At 42.0% G+C, this 22,413-nt stretch overlaps 2 protein-coding genes across 2 annotated transcripts in view; one reads left to right on the plus strand and one right to left on the minus strand.

The window, feature by feature from the left end:
- The window catches only part of LOC129398493 (tubulin beta-8 chain-like), a 96,339-nt gene extending 74,859 nt beyond the window's left edge, over window positions 1-21,480 (minus strand). Inside the window, 1 exon segment of the mRNA XM_063604079.1 lies at window positions 20,947-21,480. Coding sequence (XP_063460149.1) covers window positions 20,947-21,024 — 78 coding nt within the window. The 5' untranslated portion in view covers window positions 21,025-21,480.
- Window positions 3,300-10,391, plus strand: LOC129398494 (histone-lysine N-methyltransferase PRDM7-like). Its single transcript, XM_055116177.2, has 3 exons — window positions 3,300-4,402; window positions 4,804-4,871; window positions 5,699-10,391. The coding sequence occupies exons 1-3, from the start codon at window positions 4,139-4,141 to the stop codon at window positions 6,045-6,047; spliced, it is 681 nt and encodes a 226-aa protein (XP_054972152.2). The 5' UTR covers window positions 3,300-4,138; the 3' UTR covers window positions 6,048-10,391.
- Window positions 21,481-22,413: the final 933 nt, after the last annotated feature.

Below are 22,413 nucleotides of genomic sequence, written 5' to 3' on the forward strand. Positions count from 1 at the left end.
ACTAAAACACTCTGATTAAGGGAAGCTTCCAAGTAAATAGACAATTCATACTGTGGATGGTACCAGAAGAAGATAGGGTCCCTACCCTCATAAGGGACCCATTCTGATCAGAGGAAGCAGCTTCCAGCCCTGAGGAGTTTCAGGTTCGAAGATTGAGAAACAACAAATAAGAAAATGGTTTAGGACTTCATATAGGTTACACCCTATTAAGTAAAAATATATTCTTCTGGAACCAATTTCAAATGCTCATTCCTGTAGAAGGCAGTAACGGCTCCTTCCTCTGGGCTCCAATTAGGGAACTCTCATGTTATTTGGAATTATTTGTTTAGCCTGCCTGCTGCCTCTTCATTGTGAGCTCTTCAGGAGTCTAGTCCCTTCCTGATTCTTCTCAGAACTCCCAAGCCCAGCTCAGGGCCTCTGAGAGCCTCCTGAGTGTTTTCTGAATGATTGATTCCAAGCTTATGAATTAAACTATAAGTAACAGGGTCAAGGAATGCTGAAAATATCTTTGAGTTAGATTTCAACTGTAGAGATATATCAGGACTATGAGATAATTTTTGTTTGTTATTTTTCTACAGGGGCAGGGGGTGGTTTGAGACAGAGTCTGGCTCTTGCGCCAAGGCTGGAGTACAACGGCTCAATCTCGGCTTACTGCAGCCTCCATCTCCTAGGTTAGTGTGATCCTCCTGCCTCAGCCTCCTGAGTAGCTGGGACCACAGGCATGCACCACCATGCCCGGCTAATTTTTATGTGTTTTGTACAGGCAGGGTTTTGCCATGTAGCTCAGGCTGGTCTTGAACTCCTGGGCTCAAGCCATCCTACTACCTTGGCCTCCCAAAGTGCTGGGATTACAGATGTGAGCCACCGCACCCAGTCTGTGAAAAAAATTATTTTTTTCTTTTCTTTTCTTTTCTTTCTTTCTTTTTTTTTTTTTTTTCAGACAGTTTCACTCTTGTTACCCAGGCTGGAGTGCAGTGGCGCAATCTCGGCTCACTGCAACCTCCACCTCCTGGGTTCAAGTTGTTCTCCTGCCTCAGCCTCCTGAGTAGCTGGGATTACAGGTGCCCGCCACCACACCCGGCTAGTTTTTTGTATTTTTTGTAGAGACAGGGTTGGCCAGACTGGTCTCAAATTCCTGACCTCAGGTGATCTGCCTGCCTTGGCCTCCCAAAGTGCTGGGATTACAGGTGTGAACCACTGTGCCTGGCGAGAATAATTATTAATCTCACATTCATACTGTATTAAGTACCTCAAAAAACACTTTGGTGAACATTATTATCTTTCATGTTCACTACAATATTAAGAATTAGTGCCGGGGGCAGTGGCTCACACCTGTAATCCCAGCACTTTGAGAGCCAGAGGTGGGCAGATTACCTGAGGTCAGGAGTTCGAGACCAGCTTGGCCAACATGGTGAAACCCCATCTCTACTAAAACTACAAAAATCAGCTGGGCATGGTGATGGACACCTGTAATCCCAACTACTCGGGAGGCTGAAGCAGGAGAATCGCTTGAACCTGGGAGATGGAGGCTGCAGTTAGCTGAGATCATGCCACTGCACTCTAGCTTAGGCAACAGAGTGAGACTCCCTCTCAAAAAAAAAAAAGGAATTAGCATGGGCTGGGTGCGGGGGCTCTTACATATAATCTCTGCACTTTGGGAGGCTGAGGTGGGTGGATCACTTGAGGTGAGGAGTTCTAGACCAGCCTGGCCAACCTAGCGAAACCCCGTCTCTAATAAATATACAAAAATTAGCTGGGTGTGGTGGCACGTGCCTGTAATCCTAGCTTCTTGGGAGGCTGAGGTAGGAAAATCTCTTGAACCTGGGAGGTGAAGGCTGCAGTGAGCTGAAATCATGCCACTGCATTCTAGCCTAGGCAACAGAGCAAGACTCCTTTTCAAAACAAAACAAAACAAAAAAACCATGTATGCCAACTTCTGGATCAGGAAACTAAAGAGAAATTAGCTAACAATACACCCTTATTCAAGCAGACAAGCAGAATTGGTACAGGAACTAACTAATCTAATTCAAAAGCCAAATATTCTTTCCAGGATATGGCAACATGCAACTTTGACTTCACTTTCTTAGTTGTCTAGATATATTTTTGCCAATCATCTCTTTGTTCTGTTCCGAACCTTACTGCCCTATTACCTCATTTTCCAGATGTGCTTTGTCCCTCTGTGCTTTTCTACATTTCCCCTTCCATCAAAAGTCTACTAGTTTATGGAAGATTTCCTCCTTCTCTCTGTAAGCCCTTATCCCCTTCTTTCACAGATCTTGCTGATTCTCCAGCTAGTCTTCCCAAGTATTCTTCCTCCTTCCCTTTAACTTACATAGAACGTTTTGAGAGAAAGTTGAAGGAAAGAGCCTTAAGACATGGGTTAGAGTCCCAGATTCACTACCCACTTAGACCTTGTCTTTTCCCTCTAGTATTTAGACACTCTAGGTATTTCCAAGGTTTGAACATTAACTACAGTCATATGAAAACATGTTGCAAGCCGTAAAGAACTAAATAAATGCACGTTGTCTTTTAATATGTGATTCTCACATTAAAGGGAATGCCCAAGGCGTCATTCAATAATGAATCTAGTTTGAAAGAATTGTCAGGAACGCCAAATTTACTGAATACAAATGGCTCAGAGCAGGCTCAGAAACCAGTGTCCCCTCCTGGAGAAGCAAGTACCTCTGGACAGCACTCTAGACTAAAACTGGGTAAGAAAAAATTTGAGGGGAATTTAGTCCCGCTATGTCCTCTAGAAAGGTTGGTGAGTATGGTCTACCTATGTGGGGTGGACTTTGGATAGGCCTGGGCTTAAGCTGGACTCAACTGTGAGACCAGAAGTTAGATGCAGTATTTTGTTAAAATTATTTATTTATTTGTTCACTGAGACAGAGTCTTACTCTGTCACCCAGGCTGGAGTGCAATGGTGAGATCTCGGTTCACTGCAACCTCTGCCTCCATGAAAATAGCGATTTTCATGCCTCAGTCACCCGAGTAGCTGGGATTATAGGTGTGCACCACCGTGCCTGGCTGATTTTTAGTAGAGACAGAGTTTCACCATGTTGACCAGGCCGGTCTCAAACTCCTGGCCTCAAGTGATCTGCTCAGCTCAGCCTCCCGAAATGCTGGGATTACAGGCTTGAGCCACCGTGCCTAGCCTTGGATACAGTATTGAATAGCATGTAAGAACATTAACTTTGAAGTCACTCACTTGGGTTATAATCCACACAGAAGCATTGGGGCCTTGGGCAAATCTTATAAATTCCATGGGCTCCTGAATGGTAATCTGTAAAATGAGACCAAGTATACAGAGCTCATGTATTGTTTGAAATCATTAAATTAAATATAAATGAATTGATACATGTGAGGTGTCCAATAAGTACCTCTCTGATAATATATATTCTTTTGTGCGTTTCTACATTTCCTTTTCCATCACATGTCAACTAGTACATAGAAGATCCCCTATAGAGACTATACTTTCTTAGTGTTGTATGTCCAGGCCTTTGTTCAATGCCTAAGATGTAATGAACTCTCAAAAAATATTTTCTGAATAAATAAATGCATGAATGAACCATTTTGTAAGCAGAAAGGCTGGGAGGTTAATGGGATAATGAGAACAGCTAGAAACTAAAATTGAATAGGCATCTACAGTCAGTGTGGGTGTGGGGTCTAAGTCTCTCTGAAGCAGTAAAGAGGGGGAGACTAGAGTATGTAGAAAGGTAGATGCTAATTTGATGGTAGGAGATTTCACATTTTCTTATGAAACAAGGACAAACACCCCAGACTCCCAATTTTACCCATCTACTCTTCTCCAACCTAGAACTCAGGAGGAAGGAGACCGTAGGAAAGATGTATAGCCTGCGAGAAAGAAAGGGTCATGCATACAAAGAGATCAGCGAGCCACAGGATGATGACTACCTCTGTGAGTGACCCTTTCAGCCACTCACACAGCTTGCTGTTATGTCCTGGTACAATAATTTCATCATTTGGCCCACAAATCATTCCCTTACTCGAATGAATTAAAGTACAGGATTGGGGCTAAATAATGTGAGTGCCAAGCTCTTTCTGAAGCTCTTATATCAAGGAACATGCATTACAACTTTCCTAATCCCTGCTTCCCTCACTTCCAGATTGTGAGATGTGTCAGAACTTCTTCATTGACAGCTGTGCTGCTCATGGGCCCCCTACATTTGTAAAGGACAGTGCAGTGGACAAGGGGCATCCCAACCGTTCAGCCCTCAGTCTGCCCCCAGGGCTGAGAATTGGGCCATCAGGCATCCCTCAGGCTGGGCTTGGAGTATGGAACGAGGCATCTGATCTGCCACTGGGTCTGCACTCTGGCCCCTGTGAGGGCCGAATTACAGAAGACGAAGAGGCAGCCAACAGTGGATATTCCTGGCTAGTAAGAAGAGCCTGCTGTTTCCCCTGTTCTGTCTTCCCACATCCCTTCTGTGCCTTTGGTGGGACATCACCTTCTACATGTTAGGATATAGGTAGGGATAACATGGTTAGCTCTGTGTACTCAAGGGTCTTTGCATGAACATGGAACTCCTATTTAGAGATCACAGGGTACGTGGGAGCAGAGTGGTACAAAGACAAAGAAGTGCATCCTCCCTTTTGGAGCTTCTGCTCTGATTGGACAAACCAACTCAGATGTGTAGATGATGACTAAGGTGCATGCCATGTGGTCTCAGTTGGCAGTTGAAGCTCTGCAGGTCCAAAGGCCATTGATGACCGTGGAGTAAAATAATTCTTCAGATTTTTACCCTCTAAAAAGTCTTTACCTTATTTTTTGAAACTCAGATCACCAAGGGGAGAAACTGCTATGAGTATGTGGATGGAAAAGATAAATCCTGGGCCAACTGGATGAGGTAAGGCCACTAGCTCTCTTAGTTTCAGAGAGAACCTCCATCTCTCACAAACCCGGACTTCCTTCCTTCTCATTATGCCTCCCTCAATGATTTTCACATCCCCTATTTCTATTTTTCTCCATACAGTGCTGTTTTATACCATCAACTTTTAGAAATAAAAAATAAAAATATAGATATTATGATTTATTGGTATCAAAACACAAATATGTATGCTAGACAAAATTGAGGCACCAAGATAAACCTTGACAAGGTTAATTCATGCTTTAATTTATGTAATCCACATTTGTTAAACACTTAGTATGTTCCAGGTTAGGAAGTGAAGTTCACTACTTGAACAGAAGTGAGCTGCAGGATGACCCAGCCCCTTTCCACAATGGGCTGTCGTTCTATCAGAGAATAGAAAAATGAATCAACTATTACTGTTCTATGTTATTGGGCCAAGAGAAAGAGGCTTCTGAGTTTCTCTAGGAATCTGAAGAAGTCAGGTGAATGGCAGCTGAGTGAACTGTAGGGTGATTAGAGGAAGGCCTGTCAAAGAAAGATGGACTTGAGCTGAGTGTAGAATGATGTGAGCTAATCTAGAAGCAGAGCACGTGATCAAGCACCAAGTTCTGTGGTATAAAACGAATTAATTTAGAGTTTAGAGAAGCTAGAGGTCAATGTGTTTTATGGCCAATCAAGGTGGAGGTAAGTCTGGAGTTGGGCTTTGAAAAAATGGCTGATTAGGCACAGCAGGGAAGCATTCTAGGCAGGATGAGCACTGTAGTCATCCTGCCTAGAGGGAACTCACTGCCTCTTTTCTTTCCCTTTGCCTGCCTTGACCCCAGGTATGAGAACTGTGCCCGGGATGATGAAGAGCAGAACCTGGTGGCCTTCCAGTACCACAGGCAGAGCTTCTATAGAACCTGCCGAGTCATTAGGCCAGGCTGTGAACTGCTGGTCTGGTCTGGGGATAAGTATGGCCAGGAACTGGGCATCAGATCTTCTATAGAACCTGCCGAGTCATTAGGCCAGGCTGTGAACTGCTGGTCTGGTATGGGGATGAGTATGGCCAGGAACTGGGCATCAAGTGGGGCATCAAGTGGAAGAAAGAGCTCATGGCAGGGAGAGGTAGGCATCACTATTACTCTTTTAAAAGGACAGGAAAGAAAGAATTATCCTAGAGAATTTTCATGATTGAACACTTAAGTAGACTAAAACGCCGTCTAAAGTCAGTAAAATTTTACATCAGTGGCTCCAAAATTAAAGATTCATGTTATGTGCCTTTGCCTCTTTGGAACAGTTTTTATATTTTTAAATCTTTGTTCCGATTTTATATTCAAAGTACTTCAGGCACAAAGTATATAACAGCACACAGTGCTCAAAGACTTAAAGACAAAAATCAAGTTCTCAAACACCTACCAGCTCTCCCAACAAGGTAGTTTCTTCTGGTATTTCCTTGATATTTCTTAATGATATGCATATGTTGTTATTCATTCATTCATTATCTCAATTAGCTGTCATGTGAATTCCTACTCTGTGCCAGACGATGTTGCAGGAAGTGTAAATACAGACTGATCAAGACAATCAAAAAAACTGCTCTTGAACAGATGACTTGTGAATTAGGGAACCATATGAATACACACAGACATATGTGTAATATCAGACGGCGATTAGTGCTTTGAAGAAAATGAATCCAGAAAGAATACCTGGGATCAGTGTGAGACCTGGGATCAGTGTGAGAGCTGAGGTCAGTGTGAGACCTGGGGGTCAGTGTGAGACCTGAGGTCAGTGTGAGACCTGGGGGTCAGTGTGAGGTGAGAGTAGAGTGTTGCAGGGGATTGTCAGGGAAGGTTTCTCTTAGGAGACAGCATTTGAGAAGTGCAAGTGCCTGTGGGCCAAGGATTCCAGGCACAGGGCGCAGCTAGTGCAATGGTCCTGAGGCCAGAAAGAGTTCAGCTTTGGTTCATTTTTGGAAAATAGGCTGCCATGGGTCATCCCTTCAGAGCTGCTCCAGTTTCCAAGTGAGAGAAAACGGTGGGCAGGATGAAGGTGGGGAGCATGGCGGTAAGCCTGAGTAGGGATATATTTTGAAACAAGACTTCCTATTATATTTAAAATGGGTTCAGACTGAATGAAATAACTCAAACATGAATACTTGATGTGCAGCCTGACAAAGAGCATATTCTCATTTTATGATTTGTGGAATCTGAAATAGAAGCAGTCCATGCACCTAGTTGGCGCAGCAGGACCCACAGTCCTTTAGTCAGTGGGACCTGGACCACTCTGTGTTGGCCAACCTGAATCACACTTCCTGATGGAGAACCAGGCACATAACAGTCCTCAATTAAATATGTCCTTTTGAATGAGGACACTCAAATTCAGCCTAGCCTAGCCTGTCACTCACACACATGTACAGATCCCAGGGTCCACACAGATACAGATCCCAGGGTCCACACCTATCACATATATGAACATTATCACACAGACCCCTGCAGACACATCTGTGAGGCATATGCATTCCCAAACACACAGACAGACTCATGATAAATTTGTTCCTACCCAGCCGTGACTTCTAAATGCTTGGGGAAACCAAGACATAGTAGAAAGGAGTGTGCAATTATCATTTCCCATGATGCCGTTACTTAAGAACTCTTTGTGTCCGTCCTTCTAATGGCACCAATGCCTCCCATCAAGCCTTAAACCTCACCTAAATTATGTCATTGGGCTTTTTCATCCATAAATGAGCATACCAGGTGCCAAGGGAATCAATATGCCCTTTCACATGCCTTAGACCAGTGTCCAAAGAAAGATAAAATGTTATTCTATAAAAGCTTTCTCCCAGCATTTCTATTCCTTTACATTTTGTCCCATATACAACTATGGTTTTCTAATGATCTTATTTCTGACAGCTGTTTTTCTTCAGAACATCAACAGCTTCTTTCCTAAATTAGTTTTAGTATGAGTTCCATTTCTAATTAGCTCAAATTAAAGTCCTAGAGAGCAGCGAGGTAATATTTAAACCCTCAGGCTAAAATTTCGGAGTAGGTGCAGAATGTTGACTCTAAATGAGTTTTTCCTGTGACATAACACGCATGAAAGCAGGATTTCCTTCATGTGTGAAATGTCTTAAATCAGACTTACCCTTTGTGATTCTCTTTTAGCTTTAAATGTCATTTAAGAAAAAAAAAAGAAAAGAAAATTAAGCATGACATTCCCCAATATCCTCTGCTCACTGTGTTATAATCCCTATCACTCCCCAAGTGAATTGGAGAGAGTGAAGACACAATGAACAGAAACTTCCCTGATGCTTCACAGAGGAAGTGTTCTCCAGGACCACACAACCTCCACCATGTCCATCTATGAAGGGCTGTGGCAAGCCATATACACAAAGATGCCTGTTTCCTGTCTTCTCGGTTAAAAACAAAAACAAAACACTGGAAGGAACCCCAAAGCCAAGCTGCCATGGGTTGCAGAGTGCCAGCCCTTAAGTAGTGTTGTCCATGGGTAAACAGGAGACGGAAAAGGGCAATTTCAAGAAATAACAAACTCAAGGCATGAATATGGTTATCCAAACATCAAGGGACTCCTTCATTTGCATTTGGATAATTGTGCAGTTATATGATTTGTTACATGGAGACCAGATGGAAGTAAGAGAGCTCATCCTCAACTTCCTGTACCTCTGGAAGTCTTTACACACATGCTGGAGAGATAGATGAGAGTTCATTAGCATCAAACCACCATGGATTTCATAATCAATTCCTAATATCTGAATAAGTGCAGAAAAGTCACAGGCATCTAGAAGTGTGGCCCAAGTCCTGTTCTTCAATCGGCCCACCCATTTCTCAAGATTTCATTGAGAAGATCAAGAAATCTAATCTTCCTTGGATGCAAAATGGAGGTGGTGAAAATTGGAAGTATGTCCTTCCTGGTAATGAGGCAATTTCAGTACATAGGAAGTGCTCTGAAATCTTTAAGGTATACAGTCTGACTCACTAGAACGAGAAAGGGCCCCACTTGTTGCCATTTTATGAGGTGACCACCCCAGCTGGATAAGAGCTACAAGTGTCCATTGGGTCTACCTGGGTGTGGGTCAAGAAAGCAGAGTTGAGTGCCCTGAGGTAAGCTGAGATTTTGGTGTTCAATGGGAAAGAATGTAAGAATTGACTTTGCCACCTACTGCCTGAGTGACTTTGCGCAAGATCCCAAATCCCTATGTATCTCGATTTTGTTATCTAAAAGATCACATGATGGAGGATGTAAGCAAGTAACACAGCCAAGACCCAGTTTACAGTGTCTAGTACCTAACAGACTCTTGACACGTTTCACTTGCCCTTGAGTCAATCTTTCCATGTCACTGAATATTCTTCCACAACATGATTTTAATGGATATAGTCGTCCATTGTTTAAATGTACCATTATTGACCAATGTAAAAATGTTCTTTTACCTCAAATTTTTATATGTAAAACAAAAACATGTTTGAGGACTAAACCCACACTGTAGTATAAATTAAACTGGATGTAGGCCAGGCATGGTGAGTCACACCTATAGTCCCAGCACTTTGGGAAACCAAGACAGGAGGATGGCTTGAAGCCAGGAGCTCAAGAGCAGCCTGGGCAATACAGCAAGACCTCATCTCTACAAAAAAATAAGAAAAATTAGCTGGCCATGGTGGCGTGCACCTGTAGTCCCAGCTTCCTGGGAGGCTGAGGTGGGAGGATCCACGGAGCCCAGGAGTTTAAGGCTGCAGTGAGCTTGGATAACGACTGCACTCCAGCCTGGATGACAGAACAAGAACCTGTTTCAAAAAAGAAAAAAGAAAAAAAAAACTAAAAACTAAAAACTGGATGTAGTTTGCTAATAACTAAACAGCAAATTAATTGTAACATGCTGACATATCAACGATGTCTTTCTTCTTTAATCATAAACCTGCTCACTAAGAAGCTGCTGAAGTCCATGGTAGTGACAGGTACATGTCTGCATCCTTGTCCTGACCTGCATCTTCTTTGATTGTCCCCATCTGTGTCTCCGACTGGCACTGCCGAACCGGCTTGCTACCTGATCAATGTTGTACTGAACCGGACTGCTAACTGATCAATGTTGTTGAGCTCACTGCACAAAGCTGTTCTTACAAGGTAGATTTCTGCCTGGAATAGTCATACTTACACTGTTTATATTCCTTACTCCTGACCCATCCAACGCAGCACAAGTTCTATTTATTGCCATAAAAACATAGGTCATTTGGAAACACCTCCTTCATTTCTATGGAATGTTCAAACATTTCTGACATTTTGGACTCTGTTCTAGCCTCTTGTTAAATATATCCAGAAAAGAGACAAAGCTTTATGGGGGGGCTATATGCACACATATGCTATAGAATAAGCTATCTAAATGCTTAAAAATACTTTCCATCTGGCACCACACCTTAATAGGTAGACAGAAATTAAGTATGTGTATATCTATCTGTATAGATACGTATAAATATATATCCCCAAAACAAAAACTCATTCTCTTACTTATACATAGGTAGAATATAGGTGAATATACATATACATTTATAGGTAGAACAAAAAACCCCTCAGCCTCTTTAGGGCCATGTGTTTTCTCTGAGTAATTGTCACAATTAATTAAAATACATGTGTATGCCTTTTTAGATAAATTCCATCAGACCAGTTTCTGTCTGGTTGGAAAATAATAACTGCCTATTTGCTAAGTGCCCCTGCCCCCATACTATGTTCCAGTGAACTAAAGACCTCTGGCAATCATAGATTTACAGCTCAGCAAGATTAAACAATTTATTGTTATTTATGACATCCAAGCTGGATCCTCTGTATTATATTCCACATTAGCATCTATCACTTTACATTTGGGAGATCCTGTCCAAAAAAAGATTATGCCTCCTAACCAAACATTCAGCAGGGCTGCAGGAACAGACCCCTGAACAAACATCCTGCCAAAGTACTTTAAAGCACCGTGAGCTCCCACAGCTGTGCATTTTCAGACGACTCAGCAGATTAGCATGGAGTCTCTTAGCCTCTGCTTGGTCTGTTCCTTTCAGTGATCTCTCACATGGCCCAGTCCATTCGGTTTGAAAATCCTCATGAAATGAGCAGATTAAGATCTGGCTTCAGTAGAGGGCCATGGGGTGGGCATGGAGGGGAGAGGGTTTGCTCTTAACACAGCCTGAGCCTCAGAAAGGTTTCAGATGGAAAAGCATGGCACTGACTCAGCTCATGCTTAACAGGAAATAATGCACAGACCACACCAAAAAAGTCCTTTATGTTGTGTGGAAGTCTATGCTGGAGCAGCTGCTGCCACCTCATGTACTGTGATAGAGTGTGCATGTGTGTGTTTGTGTGTGCATGAGTGTGAGTACGCACACAAATGTGTGCTGGGAGGGGGAGGAGATCACACCTTCCACAGTCGCCACCTCACCCTTAGCTAGCAGCATGGAGAAATGCCAAAAGTCAAGAGGAAGCTGCACCAAAGCAACTGTGATCACCACATCAGCAGGGGCTTTCTGGTTAGTAGAACTACCGGGACTGAAAAACACACATGATCTCATCCTTCTTTTATTTTAATCAGAGCAAAATATTTTTATAATAATTGTGTTATGTGAATAAATAATTCATAATGCTGTAACCCATTATCACATTCAATCCTCCTAACAACCCTAGAAGATACGTAGACAAGTATTATTACTTTCCCTATTTTTATAAATGAGGAAATAAACCCCAGAAGGCTAGGCAACTTCCCCACGGTCATATAACTTGCAAACAGTAGTATCATGATTCAAATCCAAAGCTTCTCCTTTTGTCTTTATCATTTTAATTTTGAAGGTAATGCATATGCATGTATGATCTTTTAAATCCAGAGATGTATATGGAATAGATAGGAAAAGGGACTCTCCTTCCCCATTATACAGCCCCTCCACCCAAGCTATATACACTGTTGACTAGAGTATGTCCTTTCAATCCTATTTTCTATGCCTACATTATATACAGAAAAGCAGGATTACGTTACACACAATATTCCAGTCATTGCTGTTTTTCACCAACAAGCTATCATTCACATCTTTTTCATACTACATATAAATTTATATCCTTTATTTTAGTGGTGTATATTGTGCAGTTGTGTCATAAATTATGTACCTGTTCTCTGTTGAACATATAGATTTTTTCTGAGTTTTTCCTTAGCAAAATGCTGCAGTGAGTACCCTTGTACATAAATGTTTGTATATTTGTTCTAGAAAAATCTAGTAAAGATTCTTAGATTAAGAGATTCCCAGGTTATTAGAAAACTACTCTATTAATTTAGATATATACTTCCAAATTGCCTGACCAAAAAGTTATGTCAATTTAACTTCTATGAACAGTATACAAACATGACAATTTTACATCACCTACACCAACTCTGGGAAATTTCATCTTTTTTACAAGTTGATGGATTGTTTTAATTTATATTTCTCTGGTTATTAATAAGGTTGGCCACCTGTTCATGTGTTATTATTGATGATATTTGTATTGAATTGTTTGAATTTTCTTGATTTCGAAAACCTTTTTACATGTCATAGATATTAAATATTTGTTGTAAAACTCTCCTTCCAGTATTTTGTATGTGTTTAGTCAAGTAGAATAAACTCTTGTCCTCTGATTTCAGATTCCTTTGTCTTTCCATTAGAAATCCCTAAATGTAAAACTACATATTGATAGCTAAAAACCAGGATGTTTACTAGAGAAAAGGAATACAAAGGCAATAATTAAATATTATATTTATACAAAATACCTACTAGTACAAACTTAAAAAGAGAAAGTAAAAGTCAAATGCTTCTATGACTTCAGACTAAGAAAAAGAACTTTTGAGGTTGAATGTTCCTGAAATTTTTCTTTTCATACAACTACGGACATGACTTCAAAAGTTGATGTTACTAAAAATGTAAGATATGAAAGATATTTGAAGACTCAGAGAAGGTGGATTTTCATTTTAACAAGTCACATATATATTCTAGATATCCTCTTATTCGTAACTAAGAGAGTCAAATCAGATGAAAGAATCTAAAAATTTCCCTTTGACTGTGTTAAGTAGAAGTAGTAGAGGCATATTGGCCAAATCTTGAGTGTTTGCAAATTGACTCTTAAGGCTATAGGCTGGCACAGGTCATTGAAGCCCTAGCTTTTTATCTTTAATTTTAAAATCCCCAAACAATTTATACTAATTTTTCTTGTCCATTATTTCCAAATAATCTTGTTTAAATGTTATTACAGTGCTTGCTCATGTTACTGTTGTCTAACAGAAGGGTATCCGGGACCTTAAAACTGAGAGGGTTAGGATTAATGATTCCAATACCTATGCTTGGACATCTCCAAAAGTGGGTTCCAGCTTCTTGTCCTCAAGTCTATATAGAAACTAGCAAACTTCCAGAGTTCACAAAAGGCTCAAAGAGAACAGATGTTTTATAGAAAATTCTTAGAGCAAGTTTCACGCATAATGTTGCTGATGTGTGTCTGCCTTTTCAATAAACATCACTATGCTTTATCACAAGATTTAATAAAGCAGCTTAGTTAAAAATGCCATCTGGGTCTCTGGACACATTAAACAAAGCTTAAAATAACCACCCCAGCAACTGGGAGGACCCAGCTGTTCTCATAATCTGTCCCACTCCTTTTACTTCCCCATAAAAAGAGTGAATGAAGACCACAGACTAAAAGCATCCAGAATGAACTGACACAAACAGGGAGATAGATGGAGCCAAGGGCTCCTGTAAGTTTGCTATTGCTCACATAATAGATTTGCTAATTCCACAACCTGCGGATGGTGATTCAGAAAGGGAAGCAGAAAGAGGGAAGAGAGAATCATAGAAGGGCTCATTCAAGTTTTCTAATGTATCACAAACCTGTCCTCCCTAATGTCTGGATAATAGCAGCCCATTCCATTCACCTATTCTGTAGTGAACTCCAGTAGAAAATACAAAGCCATCACCACCCAGTTCTTTCTCCCTTCTAGAGATGAGATATTAGCCACCCAATCCCAGATTCTCAGATCCATTCCAGGAAAGAAGCCCTAGGTATTGAAGCACAGCTTTCCCTCCCTCCCTTCTTTCTTCCACCCCAAGATTTGTTCCCCAGATAGTTCTAGTAAATGCAAAACCAAGTATATTCTCATTCTTTAGAGCAACCAGCTTTTCATGGCCAACTGGAATCAAATACAACCTGCACAAACATCTATCTGGAGGACACTCCCAAGGCTCCTACTGAGCCAGCCTTCTGCATACCACTGCATTTCAGCTTCCTAGTTCACAAGACACTGAGACATTCTTGAATTCTGCAAGGTGCACTGTGTGTTAATATCATTGCTGCTCATCATGTGGCCAATAAAGGGCATGACTAGTCAACAAATAAATTTTCTCTTGGCTAAAACTTGCAACAAAACTGTAAGCTGTTTACCAAGGGGCCCACTACAGGTTATATTCAATACATACAGTCAAATCATAATTATCTGAGATGTATTCAGTTGACCATACACCTTTATATTTCAGTAAAAGGTCTTTACATTTCCCAGTGCTATCGATGTTACAAAGTGCTTTCATATGCAGTGCTTCATCTGATTTCCAGGATAGTTAAATGATCCTGTCATACCTGATTTTTAGATGAGGAAACAAGTGGTTTCTGGGTATTTCAAGAGGCTAATGCATCTGCCCTCCAACTTGTATGTGAAAACCAAAAACAAAATTCCAAGGCCCCTCAACCATCTGAATGGACTTTGACTCTTTTGGTCAATATATGGCAGAGCTAGGAAAAGAAGGTGAGTCTTCCAGCTGCTGATACAGGGTTTTTTCTGCCATACTCCATTACCTCCAAGGCTAAAGTCAAAAGAGGGTGTGGTTATCACATGAAAAAATCTGGTTTGGATTTCCCAAATGTGTATGTAGTATTTGGTGATTTATCTGAATTTAACCTACAGTTCTTTTGGGTTGTAACAGTCTGACTCCATTTTTGAAAACAAAACAAAATCGATTTTAAATGCTGAATTATAGATCTTTGCTGTCCAGTATGGTAGCTACTAACCACTTATGGTTATTTGCATTTCTATTTTAATTAATTAAAATTAAGTAAAATGCAAAATTCAGTTCTTCAGTTGCTCTAGCCACATTTCAAGTGTTACAGTAGTCACATATGGCTAGTGGCTGGGACAATGCAGATTATAGAACAGTTCCATCATCAAAGAAACTTCTATTGAACAGTGCTATTATATAACGTCATCTCCAGAGAAAGAAGACTTTAGAAAAAGTCAGAAACGGCCGGGCGCAATGGCTCACACGTGTAATCCCAGCACTTTGGGAGGCCAAGGCAGGCAGATCCCTTGAGGTCAGGAGTTCAAGACCAGTCTGGCCGACATGGTGAAACCCCGTCTCTAGTAAAAATACAAAAAATCAGCTAGGCGTGGTGGTGCATGCCTGTAACCCCAGCTACTCAGGAGGCTGAGTTGGGAGAATCACTGGAACCCAGGAGGCAGAAGTTGTAGTGAGCCAAGATTGTGCCACTGCACTCTAGCCTGGGTGACAGAGCAAGACTCCATCTCAAAAAAAAAAAAAAGAAAAAGAAAAAGAAAAAGTCAGAAACATCTTGAGGCAGGCACAGTGCTGTCATCTGTCCAATATTGAAGATGATTTAAGAATAAGAAAGAAGAAGAGAACAAAGAAGAGAAAAAGAAGTTGCCTTAGGTGTACCTACCCAGAAAAGGACAAAGGCATTCTTGTAGTCATTGTGTTGTATTTTAGCTCTTAAACTTTTTAAGAGATTAGAACAATTTGACACATAGAAGATCTAAACCACTGAAGAGGCTCTGAAGCAGATAAAAGTAGAAAGAAAATAAAAAACTAATTAGTTACAAACTAAGCTTAACCACAATTCGTTTAAACGATACTATGTACTCTTCACATGATTGGTTTTTCTTTTGCTTTATAGTATGACATAGTTTATATCTTTCAAGGGGAATTAAAATATTTCTGGGAATTTTTAAAAGTAAGTTCACACAGCCACATAAAAACTACAGAAACAGATAAAACCTATCTTCTCATTTATTCCCTAATCCATTCAAATTAAATATAAAAATCCAAGCATCCACAGTGATATTCAAAAAAGCAAAAGTGAGACAAAACAAAATTCATTTGTCACCTGTGGAGGTAGTTACCTCACCTAATCTTCACTCCAAACACCAGTAATTTTTAAAAGACAGAAATAAACATATGTTCTGCCTTCCCGGAAGGAACTATGTTTCAGGGTAGCCAAATAACCCAGTTGTGAAGAAAATGGTCTGCTTATAGAAAAATGCCAGCTAAAACATGTAGATAGAATTAGAGAATTAGAAATTCACCATTTTGAAACCCCTAATGAAATAATCAAATCAAGCAAGGATCATTAATAAATGCTAAAACAATCAAGTAACTATTGATACAGAATATAACTGAATATACACATGGTACAAAGTTCACGTCACAGACTACTGGCTTGACCCAAGGGGGAATATAGCAGAGGAGATAGGCAGTGATCACCCTAACCTTACGATCATCTCACCATCACTAATGATGGGATGTGAATACACATTATTGCCTATGAAATAGTCTTTAAAAAAAGAAGTTGAACCTGAATCTAACTAAACCTTGCAATGGGCTGAACGTGTATGTCTTCCCAAAATTAATATGTTGACATCCTAACCCCAAAGGTGCTGGTATTAAAAGGTGGGGCCTTTAGGGGGTCATTAGATCATAAGGACAGAGCCTTCATGATTGGAATTAGTGCCCTTATAAAAGAGGCCCCAGAGAGCTAGCTAGTCTCTCCCACTATGTGAGGGCCCAGCAAGAAGGCCAATCTATGAACCAGAAAGCTGGTCCTAACCAGATATCAAAACCGCATGCTCCTTGATCTTAAACTTGCTAGTCTCTAGAACTGTGAGAAATAAATTTCTGTTCTTTATAAGTCATCCAGTTTTTGGTATTTTGTTATAGCAGGCCTAAAAGCCTTTAGAACTAACTTCCAGTTAACCAGGAAAAAACAGAGTGAAAAGTTAAATGACACCATAAAAAGCAACCAGAAAATTCCAGAAGGGGAAATATTCTACAGGACCACTGACTAGTTTTTCAACAAGTCAATTTCATTAAATAAATACATAAACAAAGAGTGAGGGTATTTTCCAGGTTAAAAAAGTCTTGAGCTAAATAATCAAATGCAATGTGTGTCCCTTGATTAGAAGAAACTAATTTGAACAAACCAGCCACAAAAGATATTTCAGGGAGACCAAGCTGGAAGGATCACTTGAGGCCAGGAGTTTGAGACCAGCCTGGGCAACGTAGTAAGACCTCCATCTCTACAAAAACAATAAATTAGCTGGGCATAGTGGTGTGCACATATAGTCCTAGCTACTCAGGAAGCTGAGGCAGGAAGATCACTTGAGCCCAGGAGTTTGAGGCTGCAATGAGCTATGATTGTTTCACTGCACTTCAGGCTGTGTGAAACAGCAAGACTTTGTCTCAAAAAATAAAAGGACATTTCATAATACTTGAGGAAATCTGAATGTGGACTGGGTAATAAATGATATAAAAAAACTATTTTTTATTTTGTTTGAAAAGATGATTTTGTAACTATACAGGAAAATGTTCTTATTTTTTAGAAATCTGCACTAAAGAATTTAGGGGTAAAATATCATTTTCTTTAATATACTTTCAAACACAAGCAAAAAATAATCATGACACAAATATAGCAAAATGTTTACAATCTATGTTCTATGTTTGCCTATGAGTGCCATTAATCTCATCTCTCTGCTTTTCTGAAAGTTTGAAAATTTCAAAGTTTTATAATAAATTTGTTTACATCCCATAATTTTATAATAAATTTTTTAAAGTTTGAAGCAAATCAACAACTATAGCTTCAAAAATATCCTGACCCACAATAAACATTGAACAGGGTATATTTCTCCCATTTCCTAAAAAAGTTGGCCCAGGAAGGAGTATGAGAGCTGCCATAGCTCTCCCAAGGCTCATTATTCTCCATCACTCCATGGGAAATCCCAAAATAAATTTTTTAAAAAGTTGTTTAAATTTATAATGTTTTTGATTCTATAATAATTTTATAATAAAATAATTTTATAATGTTTTTGATTTTATATTTTTAATTTATAAAAATTTTTATACATGTTTATGTTTGAAATGTCTATTTCAAACTTTATGAGATATTAAAATATAAGTAATATAGTTCATCACTTTAGAAATGCCATGCTTTTCTTCTCCAGCAATTACATAATCAAAGAGTAACTGTAGTTTTTCCTAGAACATTGCTTTGTAGGCTGGGCATGGTGGTTCATGACACTTTAGGAGGCCAAGGCAGGCAGATCTCTTGAGATCAGGAGTTTGAGACTAGACTGGGCAACACAGAGAAACCCTATGAGTAGTAAAAACACAAAAATCAGCTGTGCGTAGTGGCGTGCACCTATAGCCCCAGCTACTCAGGAGGCTGAGGTGGGAAGATCACCTGAATCTGGGGAGGTCAAGGCTACAGTGAGCCAAGACTGTGCCATTGCACTCCAGCCTGGGCAACAAAGTGAGACCCTGTCTCAAAAAAAAAAAATGAAATTTAATTTAAAAAAAGAAAATTGCTTTGTAAAATTAACTTTTTCAATCAAAACCAAGATTTTTCAGATATAGAGAATGCAGCCCACTGGTCAGATTTGTCAGTTCAAAGAGAATAAATTCTAGTTTCCTATTTTTCTAGCCTGCTTATGATTATCCAATAGGATATCAAAAAAGACCAAAGCCTTTGGGATCCAAGTTCAGTATTCCTGAGTCTAACTCAGGATGCCAAATCAGGAGACAAGCACATTCTCATCAATTTTCAATCATTCAAGACCAATTTTGCTTATAATTATTCAGTTCTTTTAGACCGCCTTTCTCCTGAAGCCAGCCTTATGGCTGCTCACTTCACTTTAGCATAAGCCCCCAAGAAGGTGAACAAAATGAGGAAAAGATTGGTTAAAGTTGGCTGTTTGAAATTCTGAAACATGTCCACCATTCCCTTCACCCATGCCCACCCCTCTTAGAAGTAGTACTTTCAGATTATTTAAAAGTCGATGCTTCTATGTGGATTTTGTCATCTGTCCTTTATAACAGCTAGTAGGTTTAATTTGACTCTATTTTAAGCATATATTGACCTATGCTAATTATCTGTTAAAATAAATTCCACTCTTAGAGTTAATAAAGTGTGTTTGTCATGGAAGACCCATTGAAGTAAGAAGCTGAGGAGCCCTTATGGTAAAGTGGGACAAGAAATAATAAGACATAATAATTTTCCCATGCAAATCAACAACCGTAGCTTCAAAAATATCCTGACCCACAACAAGTATTGGACAGGCCATGTTTCTCTCACTCCCTAAAAAATTGGCTCGGGAAGGAGTATGAGAGCTCCCATAGCTCTCCCAAGGCTCATTATTCTCCATCACTCCACAGGAACAGCCTGTCAGAGAAGAGTGAAAGTCCATTTGTCAACCTCTCTTCAACTCCCTGACTCTAGCCAAACTTCATCAATCCCAAGTGAGGAGCCAGAGAGAAATCAAACCCCATATATCCAGCATCATTGTCTATTGGAGTCAAAAATCACAATTCCACTACCCACCCCAACACCACTGGCCCTGTTTCTCCCAATTGCTTTTTATTGTGTTTTTTAAAAAATCCTCTTTCCCCATCCCTGCAACACCGAGAAGGAGGAATTATAGTAGATAAATATGAAGCACGGAGATCCTTTAAAAATGTTTTTAATAATAAATGAGAAAATGAAAAGGAGAGGGTTGGGAAGGAAGGAGGGAATTCAAATGCCAGGGAATTGTTGAGTTTCGCTTTTAAAGATGTTAACACTCATTTATACATCTGCAAGACACTCCCCTTAAAGAAAAGTTCTATGAGTGTGGGTCTGGTTGCATGAATAAGGATAAAATTACTTTTTTAGACGATGTTTCCCACATATAATTCAGAGACCCCTGAAGTTAGGTATCCCTCTTGTAGATGTCCTTGAGATGCTGCTGGACCTGGGAAAGAGGAAACTGGGATACGGGTCTATGCCAAAAGGTGCTTCTAGTTATAGGACAGAGAGGAAAGGGGCAGAGGGAGAAAAACCCAAAGTCTGAGAATCTAGATTGCAGAAGACTACCGAGGTCGTGGGAGAAGGGAGAGAAAACAAGGATGAAAACCGAAAGGGGAAGAGGCATGAAATGTTGTTAAATGTCAAAAGGCATTTGGAGAGAAGTTGGGAATTGCATTAAGAAAACCACTGCAAATCTCATTTCAGACCATTTAGAGATATGCCCCCTGGGAACTGCGAGCTCAGGCTGTTTAGCATCAAACAAATGGATCCACTCCATCCCTACCCTAATTCAATAAATCATTCAGTAATTCCACTGGGTTAAAGAACCAAAATATTAAAAACCTTCAGGGCCTACTCTTGCCAAATATGTCAGGGATCGTGTGTGTGTGTGTGTGTGTGTGTGTGTGTGTGTGTGTGTGTGTGTGTGTGTGTGTGTGTGTGTGTGTTCTGAGACACCACTACTGTTAAATAGGCAGAGCTAAGACTTAGGGGACTGGCAGATTATTGCAAAAAGGGCACGGGGCAGAGGGACTATGTTGTGAGCCTGGGAAAGAAGTTTGTGTGGGGACTGTGGGCAGTGAACGCGTTGGGAACAATATGGAAAACTGGGAGCTGCCTTGGAATCCACAGGGCCGGGTAAGAGAATGTCCGAAAGAAAAATGAGCAGGTGCGGGATGTGCGCAGAGTCGGAGAAGAGTCCAGGGCGCCCGGAGTGGCTCCAGGAACGACGGAAACCCCTCAAGACTTTTGGGGGCGGTGGGTACTAATAGAACCCAGTGTCCGGGGTGCGCCGGGGAGGCTGCGAGCGCGGCGGGAGTGGGGCGCTGGAGGGTGAGGACGCGGGAGTGAGGAAGCAAAGCCGGGGCCGGGCAGGGGCCTCCCAGCTGGGCCCGGAGGCAGCAGGGGGACAAGGGCTAGGAGAGGGCATGGCGGCGGCGCGGCGGGAAGCGAGGGGCATCCGGACACTCACCCCGTTGGCCGCGGCCATCTGCACCACGATCTCGATGGCCATCCTGCTAAAGTACCTGCCGTCGCTGCCCACCACCATGGTGCAGCCCCGACGGTCGCGCAGGTCGATGGACGACAGCACGCTCTGGATGAAGTTGGGCAGGTAGTTGCGCTGGCCCTCGAAGAGGCCAGTGGGTCGCCGCAGACCCCCGCCGCCGGCCGGCCGCCGGTCCTCGTAGGGCGCGGTGGGCACTGTCAGCACCGGGATGGGGCTCCCCTCCGTGGCGCCTCCTGGCCGGTCCTGCTGCGGCTCCCGGGGCCGGAGGGAATCTGCAGCCTGCCGGGGGCCTCCACCAGCCTGGCCGCGCGCCGGGACTCCGCCTCGCGCCCGGGGCCCCTCTCCAGCAGGTCAGCACCCTGCGCCCTGCGCCCGCCCGCCTGGGGACCGCCCGCCCCTCCTCTCCGCGCGGCCGCTCGCTGACTCCCTCGGCGGAGATTGCTTCTGCCTTCCTGTAAAGTTTTCTCCCGCCCACCTTCTCCGCGGCCAGACCGCCCGAGGTGCCCTCAGTTTCTCCCCAAGTTGGACTCACTTTCGGGGTGTCCCAAAAGCCTGATTCCAGGGCCTGCTAGCCCGACCCCGGTGACGCCTCCACCCGCGCCTGGCCCCAGCCTTCACCCGCGATCGCCGCCCCCCGGGGCACACCCTCCGCCAGAAAACAGCCGGCGGGCGGCGAGACTTTGGGCAGAGTCCGGGTTCCTCTCCGGCGCCAGGCCCGTCTCCCTGTCTCCCTGGGAGTGCGCAGCCTACACGCACCAGTTTCTCTTTAGAACAAGGACGGGGAGGGATTTGGGAGGGGGCTGAAACCTCTTGCCATCAGCAAACAGCCTCAGCCAAAAATAACCCTGGAAAGGCGAGCTAAGAATGGTTATCTCCTGCCAGCGCTGAAATCGGAGGCTGGGCGCTGCGTGTGATATGTGTGTGTGTGTGTGTGTGTGTGTGTGTGTGTGTGTGTGTGTGTGTGTGTACCCTCCCACCCCGACCATTTGTTGAAGGGAATCACCACTGTCAGACTTCAATCCAACAGGACCCATTCGAGCCATCCACACTTGCCCCAGCCTCCTCCAAAACAGCACACTTTCTGGTATGGACAATTCTTTTTTTTTTTTCACTTGTTTGTTTGTTCTGGTGGTTGCAACAGCAGCAACACAGACGACACATATTTCCCTATTCTTCTCGCCCTTCTCACCCTCCCTACCCAGCTCCTGCCTTAGAAACAGGCTTGGCCTACACTGTATCTGTCCACACTGTCTGAACTCTTCCCTGAATTAATCGTTTTCAATAGGAGGGGGCTAAATCCCTTATTAATGCCCTACCAGGAGTGAATGAATAAAGCCAAGTTAAAGGGGAACTGGGTACCACATACTGTGCTAGGTTCCTTTGCATGTATCCTTTCATTCTGCTGGAGCTAAAGATGTTCTGCCTCCTCTC

This window comes from Pan paniscus, chromosome 4 (genome assembly GCF_029289425.2).
Source record: "Pan paniscus chromosome 4, NHGRI_mPanPan1-v2.0_pri, whole genome shotgun sequence".
Classification (NCBI taxonomy): Eukaryota; Metazoa; Chordata; class Mammalia; order Primates; family Hominidae; genus Pan; species Pan paniscus.

Excerpts from the sequence above, each read along its gene's own strand:
- LOC129398494 (XM_055116177.2), top strand. The coding sequence starts at position 4,139 with ATGTGTCAGAACTTCTTCATTGACAGCTGTGCTGCTCATGGGCCCCCT. Across the intron at positions 4,403-4,803 it reads ACAGTGGATATTCCTGGCTA|ATCACCAAGGGGAGAAACTG; the intron begins GTAAGAAGAGCC and ends TTTGAAACTCAG. Across the intron at positions 4,872-5,698 it reads TCCTGGGCCAACTGGATGAG|GTATGAGAACTGTGCCCGGG; the intron begins GTAAGGCCACTA and ends CCTTGACCCCAG.